Here is an 18,884-nt window from a genome sequence, read left to right on the forward strand (position 1 = left end):
GTCCAATGGATCAAGCTCTAGATAGAGTGGGCAGTTATCTATTTTACGTGAAACAAAGGATAGCCTGATAAGAGTTAGAGAGATGGCTCTGCAGTTAAGAATACTCAGCTGTTTTGGAGAGGACTGGATTTAGTTCTAGGCTATTCCACCAGGTGGCTCCCGTTCCGGAGGATCCGGTGTCCTCCTCTGGCCACTGCTTCATATTAAGAAATCTACGGGAGCCTACATGCATAGAGTGGGAAACAAGGTAGAGGCATGTAGGTGTATAGGGAGTAGGCTAAATGTGTGCAGGCCAGTGCCAACAGCATAGAACCCACAGAGAAAGACACAATGAGCCCCCAAGTGGACACAGGGACTTGGCCATATGACATCAGCCATCTTAAGCTACTAACAACTTGGCGTTGGCACGGGGGATAGAGCCCTCTGTTGGTGTTTGTGCATGGCCCTAGCAAACGGCTCAACTAAGGTAAGCTGAGTGAGTTACTGTTTTGTTGCTGTTTGTCCATCAGTTTGTGAGTATTGAGAATGGAACAGGGCCTTGTGTATGTTAGGCAATTGCTTGAATACCTATTTCAAGCCCAGTCCTATAGTGTTTACTTTGCTATCAAATGTCTGCCCTCAACAGAGCTGAACATCGAATCGACAATACAGCTCCATTCCTCCATGAAGCCATCAGCTTCTTCAATAGCAGCTCAACTACTTAGCGCCCCTTCCATCTTGCCAGGATGATGGTTCATTACCACAGGGCAAAATCGGTGCTCTTAACCAAATTCTCCCAACCAGTATACACATCACTCTCACTTCCCAGATTCAAGTCCCTCTGGAAAGAGGGCAGTAGGAGCTGGGGACTGTTTATCACAGGAATCCACACCAAACATTCTTGGTGTGAACCACAGAGGAAGGTCTCAAGCAACTTGCTTCTACTCCTGAACGGCTCTCCTAGGATCCTTTGCTCCACCTCTGTCTCCTAACTGCCTTTAGCTTGCCGTATGCATTTCAGGGTTGGACACTGCTGGATCACAGGCTCTACTATCAGCTAAATGATGGTTGCAGTTGTAAAAATCTGCCAAATGCCATTATAAAATGATTACTTGCGCTATCCAAACAGTTTTCTTCGTTGTTATTTGGAGCGGTGACAAGTCTCATAGTTCAACCTCTCTTATGAGTTTGAGTCAGTGATCAGGACATGTAGTGATGGGGTTGGTTTTTTTCCAGTCCTGGATATGCTGACCAGAAGGGAAAGGGTATCTTTCCAGCAGATAACAAGGGAGGGGAGAGCACTTCAAAGCACCAAGTGTCAGAGGTAGAAAAACTGCAATGGCACAGCAGGAGTAGAAGTCTTGACTGGTAAGGAAGAGAAAAGTTCTGTCCAAAGCGCCTCCATTATGGGTTTCGGAGTTGAGTTCACTGTTTGCTGTTTTTAGGTTTGTGGACATGTTCAGCAAACACAGCCATGTACTGAACCTAGGACTGGGAGCTTAGGGGATGCGGGCACAGGTAGAAAGATGCCACAAGATTATCTAGCCTGATTCTGAACTTAGGGGACCACGGTATATGACACGGCAAAAGCCAATGTAAAAGAGCCAGCCCAGACTTTGTTCTGGGCAAGGAAATCCAGTTACACCCTCATTCAGGTGGGAGCCAGGAGAGTAGAAGCCAGGACAAAGTTTTCTCCTCATAAAATGTCAGAGCCAGAACATCTTGGCTCTGGGGCTGTGCTTTGAGAAGTAGCCCAGGGTTATGCAACTATGTGTGCCTGCAGTGGCCTCAAAGTCTCCAAACCGTTGCTAAGTTAATTACATTCTGAAGGCACACTTTAACATGCACCATTTATAAGGTGAAAGTGTGATGCTGACTTTACAATGTGAATTTAATTCACTATCATCCTGAAACCGCTTTAATTTTAGTCTTTCAAATACCAAAATGAGAGGGGGGAGGGAAGGAAAAGAGGGGGAAGGAAGGAATCAAGGGAGAATTTCATGGACAGATGAAAACTTGCAAGGGGTTTCTGTTTTAGCATTTGATTAGAGTAAGACGCCTGCTTCCTCTTGCTGTGACCTCAGGAAAGGATATCAGCACTGGCTCATGTTTCCTGGGAATTTATTGCAAATTTTTTAACCTTTATTCTACATACTACCTTTATGATTAAAGCAACAGCTGTTGTTTCTTGATTAACATAAGAAAACAGGGTTTCCTAAACATTAGAAAAACAAGGCTTAAAGAGAATAAATAATCTGGCCCATATTATTTTCCCCTCAAAAAACTTGAAGGGATGGGAAGCCCGGCTTCAGAGCCAATGTGATTGAACACAGTGTGATATTGTGTCCTAAGGAGCGGAGAGGGGAATACCAGGGCTTAACTACCTCTCTGTGACCCACATGAGAGGGATTAGTTCAGGGAATGAGCCTCCGAGGGCAGCGCCTCATGCAGTTCCTCACTACTCAAGGGTGCCACTTCCAAGAGAATGTCTCTCATGATGCAGGTGCATTCTAAATTATCCAAGAGGCTATGGTGTGGGTGTGTGAAGACCAGGAACTCTGGAATGGGAACCAAGTGGGAACTTATGCTGGCCAAGTACCGGCGTAGCAATAGATATGATTGTCACAGTCACCAGAACACGTGTGCACACACTCACATGTGTGCACACACACTAGGGGAAGGAGGAAAAGACAGAGGAGAGAGAGAGAGAGAGAGAGAGAGAGAGAGAGAGAGAGAGAGAGAGAGTCCTAGCTATACTCTAAGAATCCCACTTCGACTTCAACGTCTTCATGCCTGGGCAAGCACTGGATAATATCCACAGCTGCCCACGGTTGCTCATGTAGTCTAGCAAAGTGACAACTGAATTCATTCTAAGGAAGAAGGGCCTTTTGATTTGACCCAAGGGTGCCATTATCTATGAGGGGTGCTGGAAATGGCCCTCATAGGTTACAGCATCCTTCCTCCTTTGGGCACCTTTGTTTTGAGCGCTTAGGCTGTATCAGTTTCAGACCAAGAGACCGAGTAGGAGCACTGTATCTTTCCCAACGAAAAGAGCCTCTATAGACAGTTTCCCAAGGGGAATTCCTGTGGTGTTTTCAAACACATCGTCTGCTTAGGCCAGACTTGTCCACACTCTCTTTCTCTGAAGACCATCGCACTAAGTTTATTGTCCTTTGTTCAGGACGCAAGTTGGTGAGCACCAGAGCGTGCATTTAAACTAAAGTCACTGAAGCAACCCCCTCAAATGCCTTCTTCACAGGAGTTCAGGTCAGCAGTGGGGCAGCAACTGATGGCCAGCTTTTGGGAAATTCCTCTCCTGAACCCTGAAATCCCCTTCCCTCCTGCTCAGGTCATTGCATCACTGGTTCTGGAGGTTCCCAGGAAGGCTTCTGAGATGGGGCCCCCTAAAAGTCTGGACCTCTAACAGGGTATAAGAGAAGAGAAGGTAGGGACCGATATACTTCCCTGAAGCTACTGTCACCAGCCCTGGAAAAGATTCCAGAGAAAGAAGTGACAGTGAGGACAAGAGGCCAGAACTGACTTTCTCTCGGCAGTAAGATCAAGAGAAGGGACCCTGGTACAAACAGCAAGAGGTGAGTGGTAGGGTTACCTCCTTAGCCCCAGTCTTCCAGTTCCAGCTCCTGTTACCATCCCTACGCCATCCTGACTGCTCGCTCTCCACATTTAGAGAAAGCAGCTGGCCAACACCGAAACACCTTGGATAAAAGAAAAAGTCCAACTTGATTTTGTTCTGGACCAAGATGGATCAAAATTCCACTGCTAAGCCCAGAGAACAAAAGGTAACATGACTTTCTCTTGGCAGTCTGGTTCTTACTCTAAGAGCGGGAAGCAGTCTGCAGCAGCCACTGTGACTTCTGCCCTAGGGGTCTCGCCTCAGAGCAGATGGGCTCTCTCCAGAGGCTGGAAAAGACTCAGGAGTTCAGGCCCCAGCATTTCTCCTTTGTACCTTCTTCTTACAGCCAAGTACTCTGAGTCTGAAACCCTGGGAAGGCAGAGCCAGCACATATTAGATGCAGAGCACATCGCTGCCCAGGCAAGGCTCTTCTTTTGCAGTAGAAGGGAATAAGCATCAGGGTCCACTTAGCAGCCTCCAGCAAAGCCAAGCCTGGTGACACTGCTCTTCCCTCTGCACATGCCAGGTCATCCCACAGAGTGGGGATGAAGGTAGAAGAAAAGTGGCATTCAGAGGGGCTAAGGGAGGGCAGGGAAGTCACACACTGGCCTGTAGTGAAAATGGGGGTGGCTGTGTTTCCAGCAGGACTCAGGGGGCACAGGGCTCTACAGCTAATTGTGGTGCAGTGGGACTCTCAGTCTCCTGCAGAAAGGATTCCTGAAGGTCATTGCCAGGGAAGGTGACTGGACACATTCCATTGAATGATATCCTTTCAGCCCCCAATCAAGACTGATAAGTAGCTAGGAACATTTTATTTTATCGCGTACTGTGCTTCCTCATTGCCCTGTGGAGGCAGCTTTGCTCATGAAGCTGTCATACATTGAGCTTCAGAAGAACTGGGCGGCATGGTGATACTGGTCTTTATGTGAACTGTATTAGGACTTGGCACTTTGGAAACGGTAGCCTGAGGCAGTCAGAGTATCAGGCGTGGAAGGAGCTTGGATGTGGTGAATATTAATCAAACTAGGAACTAGGTGCAGCCACACCCTGGGAAAACCTGGAGAGGACGGGGTGTGGCAGAGAAGGGCAGACTGCCCTTGAGAGCGCCCAAGGGAGGGGACTCGCTAAAGGATGGGGTGGCGTGGCGGGAGCTGGAAGGCGTTAGAAATTTAGGTCTTTTCAAACTAACTGCTCTGGGTCCCTAGTCAGTAGGGCAGCCAAAGGCTCTAGAGGACATGACTGATTAGAGCCAAACAAGGTGACAAGTAGCTGCTAGGAGCCTGGTCTAGAGTCTTTGTCTTTTCCTTTCCTCCTCTCTCTTCCCTTCTCCGTTTCTCTTCTATTCCCCTTTTGCTCTCTCTTTCTCCTGCTTTCTCTCTTTCCACTCCCATTCCCTTTTCTCCTCCTTTGAGCCAACCCCCGCACTACTGGGTATAGTTGGGAGTCAAGAGGGTACCTTGCCTGTGTGCTATCCACTGACTTAAAGTTGATGCGCTGATCGTTCTTAAGAGTGACAAAATACATGTTCACATTGAAAGAAAAAACAATGACACCCGAGAGTCCAGAGAACCACAGTCAAACACCGATGAAAATCCTCAAAGAACACAGACGTTGTGGCTGAGGTACAATCTCGGTCTTTTAATCACTGAGAAGTGACCCCTTTGGGGTTCCCTGACAGAATACTGGGTTCCTGCTCCCAGTAGCTGCCCACGGGGCTCACACTATGCTCAGTCTAGTTTTGAAGCCTAAAAGTGAAAGTCTGTGACACAAGGCTCTGCTTCCAGTGAGTTCCCAAGGCCAGCGAAAAGATGCAAAACCAAAGGTCGGATGGAGATCAGGAGGGTCCAAGGGAGTCTATGAGAGAAACAGAATGGTGCCCTAGTGCCCACAGGGTGAAGGTTTAGTTTTAACTCAGCTGTACTTGTACAGGGAAGCACAAGGCTCCCCGCTGAAGAAACAACTCCTCTCTTCAAGAAGAAAGAATGAAAAGTGAAAGAGGGATGCCCTGCATCCCAGGAATGTGGTACCCCATACATAGTATCCCTTAGTGACTCAGAGAAGAGCCAGGTCCCTGAGAACACCCTTTCTGAGCATCATGATTCTACCAGTGCTCCCGGGTTGAATGAGTTCTTCCAGCTCTATACTGCTCTGCAGAGCCCCACTTCCCAGCACAGGCAGCTCTCTGACTCTGCCCTTCAGGTAGACCCACGTAGCTACTGGAGCAAACTGAGATTCCACAGCGAGAGTGCCCAACACTGAACCCCCTACCCCACTCCCGCCACTCACTCTAGCTTCTCATACATCTCCCTTGGGCCTCTTGTCTTTGGTTGCAGGTCTCCAGCCAAAGAACAAGGTGGAAAGTACTCCTGCTCATACTCTGCCTGCTCCACAGTGAGTCTACAAACACAGCCCAGCGTCAGGCTTCAGAGGCTGCTGGGAACCTGGCAGTGGAAATCAGCCCAACCAGGCAGATGGTTGTCTTCTCTTCTGGGATTCAATACTGAATTGCTGTGGCTATGGGCACCAGGGGATGGCAGACGTGAGAGATCACCAGAGATTGCATATGCCTGGCTCAATCAATGACATCTAAAATAGCCATTGTTTAGACAGCCACTCCAACACACACACACACATACACACACACTACCTAGGCCCCCAACTCCATCCCTCTACCCCCATCCACACCTGCTCTCTTTTATTGAAATGGATGACTTGAAAATTAGCTGTTTGTTTACAAGGTGTGCCAAGGTCCCAAGGCATGCAAAACACAAATGTTTCAGCCTTCGCTTCTGTTCGTTTTACAGACACTTCCATGCCAGACACAGCATTTGCCATATAAAAATGGAGACCTTGTGCTACATGCATAAAGAAGTCAGTAGGCAAAGAAATGACATGATAAGCAGTTCAAATGCATTTAGCCACTCACTTAAGGTGTGTTTATGAAGGGCTTAGTGTGTGCCAGGAGTGGAGGACAATGAGATGAGAGATAGAATCCAGTCCTAACAGTGTTCGCAGCCTGCTGTGCTGAGGCAGGCCAGGAATAGACCAGGCAAGGGGGTGAATGAGCCTTTCTTTCCCAATGCAGTGCTGTGTAAATTTTATTATGATGGTAATGGTGAGCCATTGAAGTATGTAGTTTGTATATGTGTGTGTGTGTGCTACTTAGACTCTAGTCCAGGGAAGTGTTTTACAAATCATTATTGAATTCATTAATGAGTGAGAACATTACGATAACACTAAAAATGGATTAACCATGTGTGGCTAATCAACAAATCAGAGTGAGCCAACAGTCGGTGCTGTCTAGTGTGTGGTGTAGAACTCCTAATCTCTCACTGGAAGGCATGGAGCTCTCTGTTCACATAGAGGTAACAGTCCTCTTTATGTCTCGTGTAATCTAAACTCAATTCTCCTAAGTATTCCATTACTTATTTTGGTCAGTACTTTAAAACTCATCCAGGGACACGTCCCTGCATCCCCATAGGGACTGTGAATTAAGACGTGTAGTCTCTGGCTGTCCCCACCTCTGCTTCGCCACTTGACACCCAGCAGGATGAGAGTCAGTGTGATGCTCTTAGTGCATGGGATCCAAGGCAGGAATTAGAGGTGACTCCACATTTATTTCCAGAGAATGGCTTTGTAGGCATTTAGTGTTCTCTGATAGCTTGGCTTCTCCCTTTGCCCAGGTTCATCCATGACCCCTCCACACAGAAGACCCCATTCTGGAGAGCTACAGGCTGGCTTTCCCCCTTCCAGGACCCCTCTCTGCACTATGGAAGCACCCAGGGCTTCAACACCCCCTTGCTGCTGGAAAAACTCCCTTACAGGTACAGCCCCTCCTCTCCCTTGGTCTGGCCAAAGATCTCCTTTGTCAAACCAAGTCCTGGTCCTGTGTAAGGTCTGTCTCCATCCCCACCCCTACCCCCAAGGGAAGTCATAGCAACACACTGCTGTTCAGTAATGATAGAGATGAGTGAGATCCCAGGTCCCCTACATCCACCAGGGAACAGAGAATTAGCAGCAGGCTCTCCAGGTACCTTGATCCCAAATGTCAGCTCATTCTTTAGTTCTCACAATTGACTGGTACAGAATTCAAATCTCTTCATTGTTATAAAGGCCAAGAACAACTGGTTAGTCACTCACCACTTGGGTACTTGAGGTATTGGTTCTTAATTCTGGTAATAATGAAAACTTATGTGTACAAGAGTCAAAGATTCTCAATCAGCAGAGCTAGACTGGCTCACCCCCCAACTAATGGTGCAGTGCTCCTTTTAAATGTGCCAACTCTAGAACACAAGAACCCCTAGAATCTAGGGTGTGAACATTGCAATAATAGTAATTTTAGTAATTTTAATGCAGAATAATATTCTTGCTTTTTCAATATAAAATGCAATACCAGTAATACCAGAAACCTTGATCGTGAGTGGTGTGGTTTGGAGCATGTTGTTAAGTTAAGCCTTCAGTGGTATTGCTACAACCAAAATGGTCATGATTGCTGATTGCTACTCTCCTGTAATTAGACCTTAGGTCACACATAAGAGACAAGCCACTTACAAATGCATCTGTACTCAGAAGGTGGCTGACTTTATGCTCTGCTCTTGCTATTGTAAAATCTTTTGTTGCTATTGCTGGTTTGTCTTTGTCTTTTTAGTCTATTTTTTTAGTTTTATTTATATTAGTATATATTAGTTATATATAACAGTGGTCTTCATTATGTTTTATATATGTCTATGTATTTTGATCATCTCCACCCTACCACCCTCTCTGGCCCCTCTTCCATTCTAGCAGATTCCCTTCCTCTTCCTAACTAGTCACCTTTAGCTTTCATGTCGTGTGTGTGTGTGTGTGTGTGTGTGTGTGTGTGTGTGTGTGTGTGTCATCCCAATTACTTTAATTAGGGTGGCTTGCAGGAGCATGAAGGCTTGTTTACAGGAATACGGTCAGCTTACTGTTGTCTATATCACCAACCATTAACTACCAATAGATCCTCAGAGAAGTGTACCTCACGAGGCCCTCCCCCAGCAGGCATTAACTACCATAAGTCCTCACAGAGGGTGGGGCCTCCTGAGCCCCTCTCATCTCCATATTAGAATATCGGCAGACGGGTTCTGGTGTCAGTCTTGTTTACAGTGACTAGGAATTCATGTGTCTGTGTTCATCAGGAAGACTGGCTGAGAGTTTTCCTTTCTACTGGGTCTCCAACTGGATTTGATATCTGATATCAATGGTTTAGGAGAGAGTTTAGAGGTGCTCCTTATTTTCCTATATCATGCAATGGTTTGGGGAGCATTGGTGTTAATTCTCTGGAGGTCTGGGAGAATCCGCCTGTGAATCCACTGGGGCCAGGAAATTGCTTATTCCTCCTTCAATCTCACTGCCTTTCACAGACACATTAGATTGTTTAGTTCTTTTTGGTTTAATTTAACATACAACTGGATGTATTTATTTCTTTTGGATTCCAGTTTAGTGGGACATGTTTTTAAGGTATGTACTAATAACTTTCTGCATCTCATTAGTGTTTTTTGATAACACATCCCTTTCATCTCTAACTTGATTGATTTGCTCTCCTCTTGTTTTTTGTTACTTTGCCTAGGAGTTGGTCAATCTTATTTATCTTATCAAAAAGCGAGCTCCCTGTTTACAAAATTCTTATTACTATAACAAAAATTTATTATAATGAAAATCTTCTGTATTTCTATTATACTAATTTATGCCATAATCTTAATTATTTCTTCCCATCTACTGATTTGGGATTTAGTTTGTTTTTTTCCAAAAACCTAAGGCATATCGTCAAGACATTTGAAATACCCACGTATAGAAATTTTCCTATTAGAACAGTTTTTGTTGTATTCCATAGGTTTTGCTATGTTGTGTCTTCATTTGAATTCTAAGATTTTTGGTTTTTCGAGACAGTATTTCTCTGTGTATCTCTGGCTGTTCTGGAACTCACTCTGTAGACCAGGCTGCCCTCAAACTCACAGAGATCCTCCTGCCTCTGCCTCTCTGAGTGCTGGGATTAAAAGCATGCACCACCACTGCCTGGAGTGTTCTGTAGTTTCTTTAGTTATTATTGAATATTAATTTTATTCTATTGTATCCATTTAGAATACAATGGATTTTTTCAATTTTCCTATATTTATTAAGATTTGCTTTGTGTCCTAACATATGACCCATTGGGCTGCTGAGGAGAACGTGTTTTATGCCAGATTTGGTCAGAATGTTCTGTAGCTCTCTGCCGGATCCGCTGGTCCATTTGACCTATGATGTCATCTTTCTCAGATGTTGCTGTTTGTTTGTGTTAATGACTGTCTGTCGAGCAGGATAGTGATGTCACCCAGTCTTACTGTGTTAGGATTAATCTATGTCATTATATTTCGCATATTTGGATGTCCTTGTGTTCTGTGTGTGTTTGGAATTGAAATATCCTCTTGAGAACTGCTCCCTCAATCATCATGAAATGTATCTATTTGGATGGTATTGGAAAAATGATGCTTGTTTGTTTCCAAGATCAATTTGCTTAGAACACCTTTCCCCATGGTGTTGCCCTAAGATAGTGTTAATCCATCTTTTATGAGAAATTGAAACGTGTGTACTAATTCCTGTCAAATTTTGTTCTGTTTGGGGTTTTCTTATTCTTCTCTTGCTTAACTATTAATATTCAAGACTGGTTTATCCTTTCCTATGGCTTTCTCTTCAGTCAGAAGGATTTCTTGGAGTATCTTCCACTAAGCTGAGCTAGGAGTTATACATTCCTTTAGCACATTTTAATTGTGGAAATTTTTTTCTCCTTCAATGACAGATAACTTTGATGGAGATCACAGTCTGTGTTGGCAATTGTTACCTTTCAAGACTTGAAATATAGTATTATAAGCTCTCCTGGCTTTCAGAGTTCCTATGGGGAAATCTTCTATTACTCTGATGGGCCTGCATATATATGGGCCTGGATGTTTGTTGGGTGTTTCCTATGCATTCCCTTTGTCCTCTATATTTAGCAGTTAAATTATATGATAAGAGGGGTTCTCTTCTGGGTCTCATCTGTTTGGTGTTCTAAGTATCTCCTGTATCTGGATTGGCATCCCTTTCAAAATTTCTTGAAAATGTAAAGGTTCACAGGGACCTTAGCCAACTCCTTTTGCCCAATTAAACAGCCAGTTCTTATTCACTCGGCTGTTGGCTAGCCAGGGGGATGTGAGGAAATCACGTCTCTGATGGTTTCCACGGCCACTGCCCAGGTAGCTCGGATCATCCAGGGGCTGATTTCCAGATGTGTCTGTTGGCATCCTCATGAGCTGGGTAGTGTTGTTTTTGAGGCAGGCCTCACTCTGTAGCTTAGGCCGGCACTAAATTCAAAGCTTTTCCTGCTCCTGTTTCTTGATGAGATTGCAGCATGCGCTGTCATATGCAACCTCACCTTGAATCGAGATAATTCGGACAAGGAGTCTTGCATTTTTTCCTTGTGCCAGGATCCACAAGTTCATTAACTGTTCCCAGCAGGGGAATACTGATCCAAAGTTTCTCGGGGTCAGAAGCCCTAAACACACTACAAATTACCACATACTCATGTCCCAAGCCGAAATGTTTGGTGGCCTTTCTGTAGGAAGAAATTATGAAGCTGATTTCAACAATAGCCCAGCTGGCAGCCATCCTGGCTCCTAAGGAAGGGCAAAGAACCCTCCTAGGAAGGCTGAGGAGCTCCCTGTAAGAACTACTCTGGACAAAGATGGGCCACTTCCTCTCGCTCTAATCTGAGGGAAAGAATGTCTAGAGAGAGAGACCAAATAAATTTGCCATTATACTTCAGGTTTTCTCTGACAGAAGGGCAAAGTGTGCTTCCTTTGACCCAGTTTAGGGTCCTCAACAAGGAGAACCAGTCACAGGGGATTGTGACCACAAAAGAGGTACAAATAGCCAGAAGTCACAGGGCTGTTATGGTGTTCATAGAAGGCCAGCAAAATGAGAAACCATCTGTGCAATGAGAAAACTAGAAACAAAAGCCGCCAAATAGATATCTGGACAGCAAATAAAAAAGAGACTACTCTGGACACTAGCCAGGTAAAGAAAGGCTGTCTTATGCAGCACTACTTCCTTCTCTGTGCTCGTCCTGGAAGGTCCCCGAGCCTCAGCTCTGAGGAGCCAAAGAAAGCAAGAGATCCAACCCGTCCATCTCTTCCCTGGCAGTCTCTGAGCCTAGTGGAAACAAAGAAAAAACCTTTAGCTAGATGAGACACTGTCTGCTTTCACATTGGTCTGGATGTAGAATTTTAGGCTAGACTAGACTCTGTGTGCCAGAAGAGGCAGAGAATCTACTGTACACAGATTATGCCGGATATCTCATGAAGGAGCAGAGAGTCCAGAGATGGTGGGAAAAGTCAGTGAAAGAATAAACCTTGTTCATGCTTAAACCTAATCAAGTTAAAGGCTTCCTACATGCTGGCTTATATATACCCAGCTCAGCTAATATTGCTAAAGCAGGTGTATTAGTGATACTTCTTGCCTGTGATCTTGTAGCATCTGTGTACTACGTGTGTGCAATGTTCTGTTCTATAGAGAAAAGGCTACTGTGGGAAAATGCCAGCCATTGATCTGAAGGACGTATCAACTCAGCAGAGCAGAATGGGCTTCTCTTCAGAGGAAAGCACACTGATACATCCACACTAGTAACCCTTCTCTTTTACCGGCTCTGCAAACCAGAGCCCTCTGCCTGGGCTTGCCTTCTCCTTACAAGCTTGTAGATGGAGTTTAGTGGCTGGAATGCAGGCTCCAGACAGATTTGCAGGAGGACACCTAGCACACAAGTGCTAGCTAAATGCTGGGTAAGAGTCTTTGAGATGAGGCCTTGAGTCCGGCTCCCTTCTGTACTTTGGGCAAGGTCTGCTTCCTCAGTGGCTGAGCTCTTCCGTTCTACACGCCGCCTTCACAGCTGCTATTTTCTGATGAGCAGAGTTCATAGCTACCTACCTGACAGTGGTGAAGATCACTATCCCTTCCTTTGACAATTTCTCTGCCTGCAGGTGCAAACGCACTGAGAGGCCCAAGGCTGGTATCCGGGGAGCCTGGAGGAGCTGTCACCATCCGTTGTCATTATGCCCCCTCCTCGGTCAACAGGCATCAAAGAAAATACTGGTGCCGCCTGGCGCCTCCGTTGTGGACCTGCTACACTGTCGTGTCCACCAACCACTACACCCACCGTGACTACAGGGGGCGTGTGGCTCTCACTGATTTTCCACAGAGTGCTCTGTTCATGGTGAAGCTGTTCCAACTGTCCCCGAATGACACGGGACTTTACCGCTGTGGTATCGGGGACCGAAACGACAAGCTATTCTTCAGGATGAATCTGATTGTGTCTCCAGGTAAGAGCCGATTGACGGCTGACGGGCCAGTTTTTGTAAGGCTGAGATTGAGAAGAAACGGGCACAAGGGAAGGCTCCGAAACCCAAGGATGACTTGGCTCTGAGAGGTGTGCTTTCGGCTTAGATAGACGTCATCTTTGAGAAAGCAAATACTCAGGAAGAGTGCCCAGTGGAGGACATACAAGGTCATCCACCTGGTTCTTTCTATCCTGAATGCTGCAGAAGGAATGCTTGAACTATGTTTCAAAAGCACTGTGAGGTAGACTTCTCTGATTCCAGAAAACTTGATGTTCAGACGTGCAGAGTAGAGGTAGCGCTGGTGCAGCCGACAGGAGAGGACAGAAGGTTTGGAGCTAGGCTTTCCTACAGTAGCACCTTGCTGAGTCCCTCTGCAGACATCTGTAGCTCCAAGGCTCTGTTCCAAAGGCTGGTTTCAGGTTCAGGCACAGAGGTCTAAAGCAGGGTGTGTGTGTGTGTGTGTGTGTGTGTGTGTGTGTGTGTGTGTCTATGTGTCCACACTCCAAAAAGATTACTCTGCAGAGCAGTAGACCTGAGGGACAGAAGTAGGAATGTAAAATGTGAATATCTGCAAAACTATAGAAGCACATTGAGATTGTCACCTTCTAATTTTATCTGACTTATTGCAGAGGATTTCATCTCTTAGTGAGCTGCATCCTACTTAATAAGCACTTTGATCAAATGTCCTTTGCTGGATCTAGTAGGTAGCATAGAGAGCATTCCCTCACGGCCTCTCTCTGGGCTTGTCTACACAGGTTCTCCCAACACCACCTATGCAGCAGCAGTTCCAGCTTCTGGTGAACTCATCACAGCATCTTCTGGGATAGGATCCATAGCAGCCAACAGAAGCACCCCAGGAGTCACTCAGAGTCTAGAAGGCCAAGGCTCAGAACCAGACATAACAGCCCCAACCACAGCCAACAGAAGAACCCCAGGGGTCACCCAGATTCTAGAGGGCCAAGGCTCAGAATGGGGCAGAACAGTCCCAACCACAGCCAACAGAAGCACTCCAGGAGTCACCCAGATTCTAGAAGGCCAAGGCCCAGAACCAGATAGAACAGCCCCAAGTACAGTCAACAAATGGACCCCAGGGGTCACCCAGATTCTAGAAGGCCAAGGCTCAGAACCAGACATAACAGCCCCAACTACAGTCAACAGAAAAACCCCAGGGGTCACCCAGATTCTAGAGGGCCAAGGCTCAGAATGGGGCAGAACAGCCCCAACCACAGCCAACAGAAGGACCCCAGGAGCCACTCAGATTTTAAAAGGTCGAGGATCAGCATGGGACAGAACAGCACCAACTACAAGAATAAGCAAAACTACAGTTTCAACCAATGGAAGATCAACCCTAAGAATAATAGCCAGGACAACAGCTCCAGGGAAAAGCAGCAGAGAGGAGGGCTATATCAAGACAACAGTCCCCACTCCAGAGAGTCCAGCTTCAAAATCAAGAAGCATGTTCAGTACAACACAGGGTGCTTGGGTATTGGGTGCTCAAAACTCAGTAACATCCAGTGCCAGCACCAGTGAGGTTGGGAGGACAGGTACAGTTCCAGAGGCTGAAGAACCACAGTGGGAAACAAAGGTCAGCGCATCTCCCGGAGCACTGGGAAAGACCACAGGAACCACCCAGCCATCAGTCCTGATCTCAGAGCCTGTGACTTGGGAAACTCTCCAAGAAGCAACAGATGATTCTAAGCAACGATTGTTGTACTCCGCAGAAGAGGCATCCCCAGATCCAAGTGCATGGACATTGAATGCTACACACATACAAGTGGCATCTGAAAGCATTGGTAGGAGCCTAGAAAACACTGGTGGAGAAAGTAGCCCCCCAACACCAAGCCAACTTTCATCCTGGGGCCCAATGTGGACCCCTGGCAAGAGATCATCAATGAAGAGGTAAGCCTTAGGTCCCTGTTGGTCTTGCTTCCAGGCCAGCCCTTCCTCCTGTGGACCTCTTTCCCCTTGTATTTACAGATCAGTAAAGAGTGGGACGGGGTACATAAGCGTCAGCTACCACCCTCCAAACTTAGGGCCCCTGCGGTGATAGGCTGTCTGAATGCTTTCTGGTAGTTTGCGAGCAAAAATCTCAATGATATGATGAAATAATGTTTAGGCTGATACCCTTGGAACTCTATTTAATGTGAGGGCCAGAACTCCAGGAAAGGGAAACAATTTGCTGAAGACACAAGGAAAACTTGTGACAGAGCCAAATGCCAAAGCCGACCTCCTGACCCTCACTCATCCTCTTCCTCAATACGCCACAAAAGGACTGGGGCTTGGGGAGCTGAACAGAGCAGCCCTGCTGGGAGCCAGTTACAGGGACAAGGGTGCCCAATTGGCCCGGAGCTCATCTTGTCCACCTGTGAAATGAGAGAGACAGGCTCCCTGCTCCGGGCTCCTCTCACCCTTACCGTGACGCCTCCCTCTGCAGTGTTTTTACAGAAGGAGAAAGCAACACTTGGATCCTGACTCCAGTCTCCAGTGTGCTGGCACTGGTTCTGCTTGCGGCTCTGGTCCTCTTGAAAAGGAGACCCTGGAGGACCTGTGAGTTGAGCTTACATAGCCCCAAAACTAGAGAGAGGAACGACCGTTTCCTCCTGATACCCTCAGGGCTGGGTTAGGTTAGATTGAGTGTCTAGACATTTGGATGTAGAAAAGGTAGATTCTACTCTGAACCATTGAACTCTGCTTGGTCGTGGCTTCATCAAATCCCTTCTCCTCCTCTCATGCCTCAGCGTCATTCCTCGGCTTAAGGAGACATGGAGGATGACAAGAACTATTAGCCGTATGTGTGGGGCCACACTGGCACACTTTCTGTGCAGCCTGCGCTAATGACTCTCCTAGTACCATCCCAGAGATGCAGGCTGCTAACGCGAGTGCTCCACAGGGCACATCTTGCTCAAAAGAGATTGAGGCTTTCTCGGGGGGGGGGGGGGGGGGGGGAGGGGGGGAGGAGGCAGTGAGAGAGGCTGAGGCTCCCAGGGCCAGAAATCAAGTCATCTGGACCCATCATTATTGTTGTAATGGCCCAGCTACCAGACTTCTGTCTTGGGAAATTCTCAGAACCGTGCCTCCCACTCTTAGGAAGGCAAATCTGTCTGTGTGCCCCAGGACACTCACAGCCTTCTCTTGTGTCTCTACAGCTCAGAAGACAGAAAGGTCACCAAGGATCACTCTGATTCAGATGACACATTTCCTACCAGACAAGCTCTCCGATGTGGGAAAGAGCTTGCAGCAAGGTGACCCTCCTTCTGCCCAAGCCAGCCTGACTGTCCTAAAGAAGGACTCAGGACCCTGAGGACAGAAAGATAAACAGCTCAGTCACCACGGAAGGAGAACCAAGACGAGCTATCTCCACGGCTTCTTTACCTCTTTCTCTCCTTCAGCCACACGAATACTAGCTAAGCTAACTAAGCTCAGCCTTCACCGAGGATGCCAGCTCGGGCCTCAGAGGGTCAGGCACTCTGAGCAGCCAAAGGTGACAGACAGTACATTGACTCAAAGAAGGCTTCAAGAAAGGGCTTTGTGGTCTGGCTGTTTTTCAACTGCCTATTTTTTTTTTTTTCCAGAGAAAGAGGGAGGCAAGGGGTGGGGGGGATGCATGTATACAGAATCTCTTCATTCCTGGCAGTGTGGAAAAGGAGAAGCTCCATTCCATTGCTGCTGCCCCTCTGGGTGCCCTTCTTTCCCTATGCCTGTTAGCACTAGGCCTGCAGCTCACACTCAACAGCATTCTCACGTGCCAGGCTGCCCTGAGCAAGCACAGCCGTTGCTCCTTAAGCACAGTGATTTTATCTTATCCATTTCACTACATCTCCAGAGAACTTGCCACTCGATGGGACCCTAGCCAGTTAAAAGGCCCATGCCTGTTTGGCCGGGGATGGCGTGGGTTTGGTGGGCCCTGGGGATCTACTTGGGTAAGAGGTATGAATCCCCAACGGCCTCTACCACTTTTGGTTGGGAGTGATTTGGATGACCACGACAGTGGGTGGTTTCTATATGAGACGGGAGGAAAGGACACTCGTCTGTTTCACCGCATATCCCCATTTGACACTGTCCTCATCACGCTGTCAATCTTTGGTCAGGTCAAGATTTTCCGGGATTTTCCTAAACGATGGGAGAAGAGGGTACTTTTCAATAGGTTTTCACCCTCATTATCAATCCCCTCTTGTTGCCCTGTTTATGAATCTTTGATATCAAAGGCTATGGGCAAAGCTGGAAATGATTTGGGAAAGAAGACAGAGGGACAGATGAGAGGAATTTTATGTGGATTCTGCCTTCTAACCATATCTGTCGGGGAAATTTTGGCCCACTGTTGACCCCACTATCTTTTCAGGAATCATATCTGCTCTTTTTTCTTTGCCAGGCGTGTTAGCAGGGGTCTGTATTCTGTATTTGGGCAGAACAGGCATTGAGCAACAGAAGCTTTGGGGAAAGAAAGTGCCAACACCAATTTAAGAGCTGTGGCGTTGATAGTTTCAGAAGTTTCGGCCTTGCCTTCTAAGCTGTCAGTGACATGGAAGTCCTTTAGAAATACATCTTCATATCTGGTCATGACCCCAGATACTGAACCAAGAAAGCCCAAAGAGATACCCTCAGGGCTTATGAGAGACTTGTCCTAGGTAAGGAGGCAGGTTGAGTGCAGCTAGCCAATTAGAAACACAGAACTTCAGAGTTACAGAGACTTAAATAGAGCAGCAGTTCTCAACCTGTGGGTCACGACCCCTTTGAAGGTGGAACAAGCTTTTCATAGGTGTCACCTATCAGATAACCTGCATATCAGATATCTACATCATGATTCATAACAGTAGCAAAATCACAGTTATGAAGTAGCAGAGACAATAATTTTATAGTTGGGGGGTCTCCACAACATGATTAACTGTATTACAGGGTCACAAACATCAGGAAGGTTGCGAACCACTGATTTAGAGGGAATCTGAGGCCCAGTGAAAGAAGTCTCTTGTTCGAAGTCACCAAGTCACCAGGTAACCCATGCTAGTAAAATGAGAGCCAAGATTAGAGCGTGCGTGGCCCTGGCCCAGTGTCTTTGCACATCATCTCTTTGGTGTTAACTAAGAACTTGCCAAAAGCCATTGCAACCGTCACTCCAGACTGTGTTCTGCCTGCTATCTCAGCCTGTCTGAGAAACCAGTAAGAGAGGCAGAAAAGTCACTACTGTCCCACCTCACCAATGAGCAAGCAGTTCTTCACAGGAACACAGCTCAGCCCAAGACCACCTAGTTTGTTGATGGCTGCCGTGTGTCAAAAATGCAGGGTGTCTGGTCTAACCTGTCAGTTTTTGCCAGGAATATCCATAGGCCATCTGCTTCTTGGGATTTTAAGAGACAGTTGGAGGAAATTAAGTCGTGGCTCAAAGAAGTCTGGGGAATGCTAGGCTAATCAACAGATTCTTATATGCAGGACTTCTAAGAGCCTTAACTACCCAACAGAACATGGTAAATAACTGGGAGTGGACACATCACATGCCTGGACTATTGTGTTTGGCCAAGCAATCTCACTGTACTGGATCTCCTTACATCCTTCATTATGGAAGCCAATATATTAAACCCAGACATGGCCAACTTCTCCTCCAAAGGCAAACACCTTAGATTTGGCAACGCGGCAGCCTCTGAGGCAGTCACTCAGCTCCACCTCTGTAGCCACAAAGGGTACACAAACCACTGGCTAGCCTTTGTTCCAACAGAACTCTCAGAGAAACAGGAAGCTGCATTTGGCTTTTAACCGTGTCAACTAATTTTCAATGCCTGCATTAAGTCGTAAGACTACACAAGACTTTTAGATACATAAATGACCTGAATGATCAGATCTATCTTCTCAGGAGCTTCCTGCCACCCCTTGCTAGACCTTCTCTTTCCTCTGAACTGCTCTGATACTCTTTGTCC

The 18,884-nt window shown here is 46.7% G+C and overlaps 1 protein-coding gene across 1 annotated transcript; it reads left to right on the forward strand.

The window, feature by feature from the left end:
* Positions 1-3,443: 3,443 nt before the first annotated feature.
* Positions 3,444-16,469, forward strand: Fcamr (Fc fragment of IgA and IgM receptor). Its single transcript, XM_041649178.1, has 9 exons — positions 3,444-3,572; positions 3,668-3,779; positions 5,947-6,004; positions 7,297-7,437; positions 12,622-12,960; positions 13,734-13,862; positions 14,253-14,877; positions 15,413-15,525; positions 16,125-16,469. Exons 2-9 carry the CDS (start codon positions 3,741-3,743, stop codon positions 16,277-16,279), a joined length of 1,599 nt encoding a protein of 532 aa, XP_041505112.1. The 5' UTR covers positions 3,444-3,572; positions 3,668-3,740; the 3' UTR covers positions 16,280-16,469.
* Positions 16,470-18,884: the final 2,415 nt, after the last annotated feature.

Source organism: Microtus oregoni, unplaced genomic scaffold, assembly GCF_018167655.1.
Source record: "Microtus oregoni isolate MIOR12 unplaced genomic scaffold, Mior012 000003F_ref0000135, whole genome shotgun sequence".
NCBI lineage: Eukaryota > Metazoa > Chordata > Mammalia > Rodentia > Cricetidae > Microtus > Microtus oregoni.

What these genes read in the sequence shown, in the direction of transcription:
- Fcamr (XM_041649178.1), top strand. Translation starts at nt 3,741, where the DNA reads ATGGATCAAAATTCCACTGCTAAGCCCAGAGAACAAAAG. An exon ending in CATACTCTGCCTGCTCCACA is followed by an intron (nt 6,005 to 7,296) that starts GTGAGTCTACAA and finishes CCCTTTGCCCAG; the next exon opens with GTTCATCCATGACCCCTCCA. An exon ending in AAGAGATCATCAATGAAGAG is followed by an intron (nt 14,878 to 15,412) that starts GTAAGCCTTAGG and finishes CTCCCTCTGCAG; the next exon opens with TGTTTTTACAGAAGGAGAAA.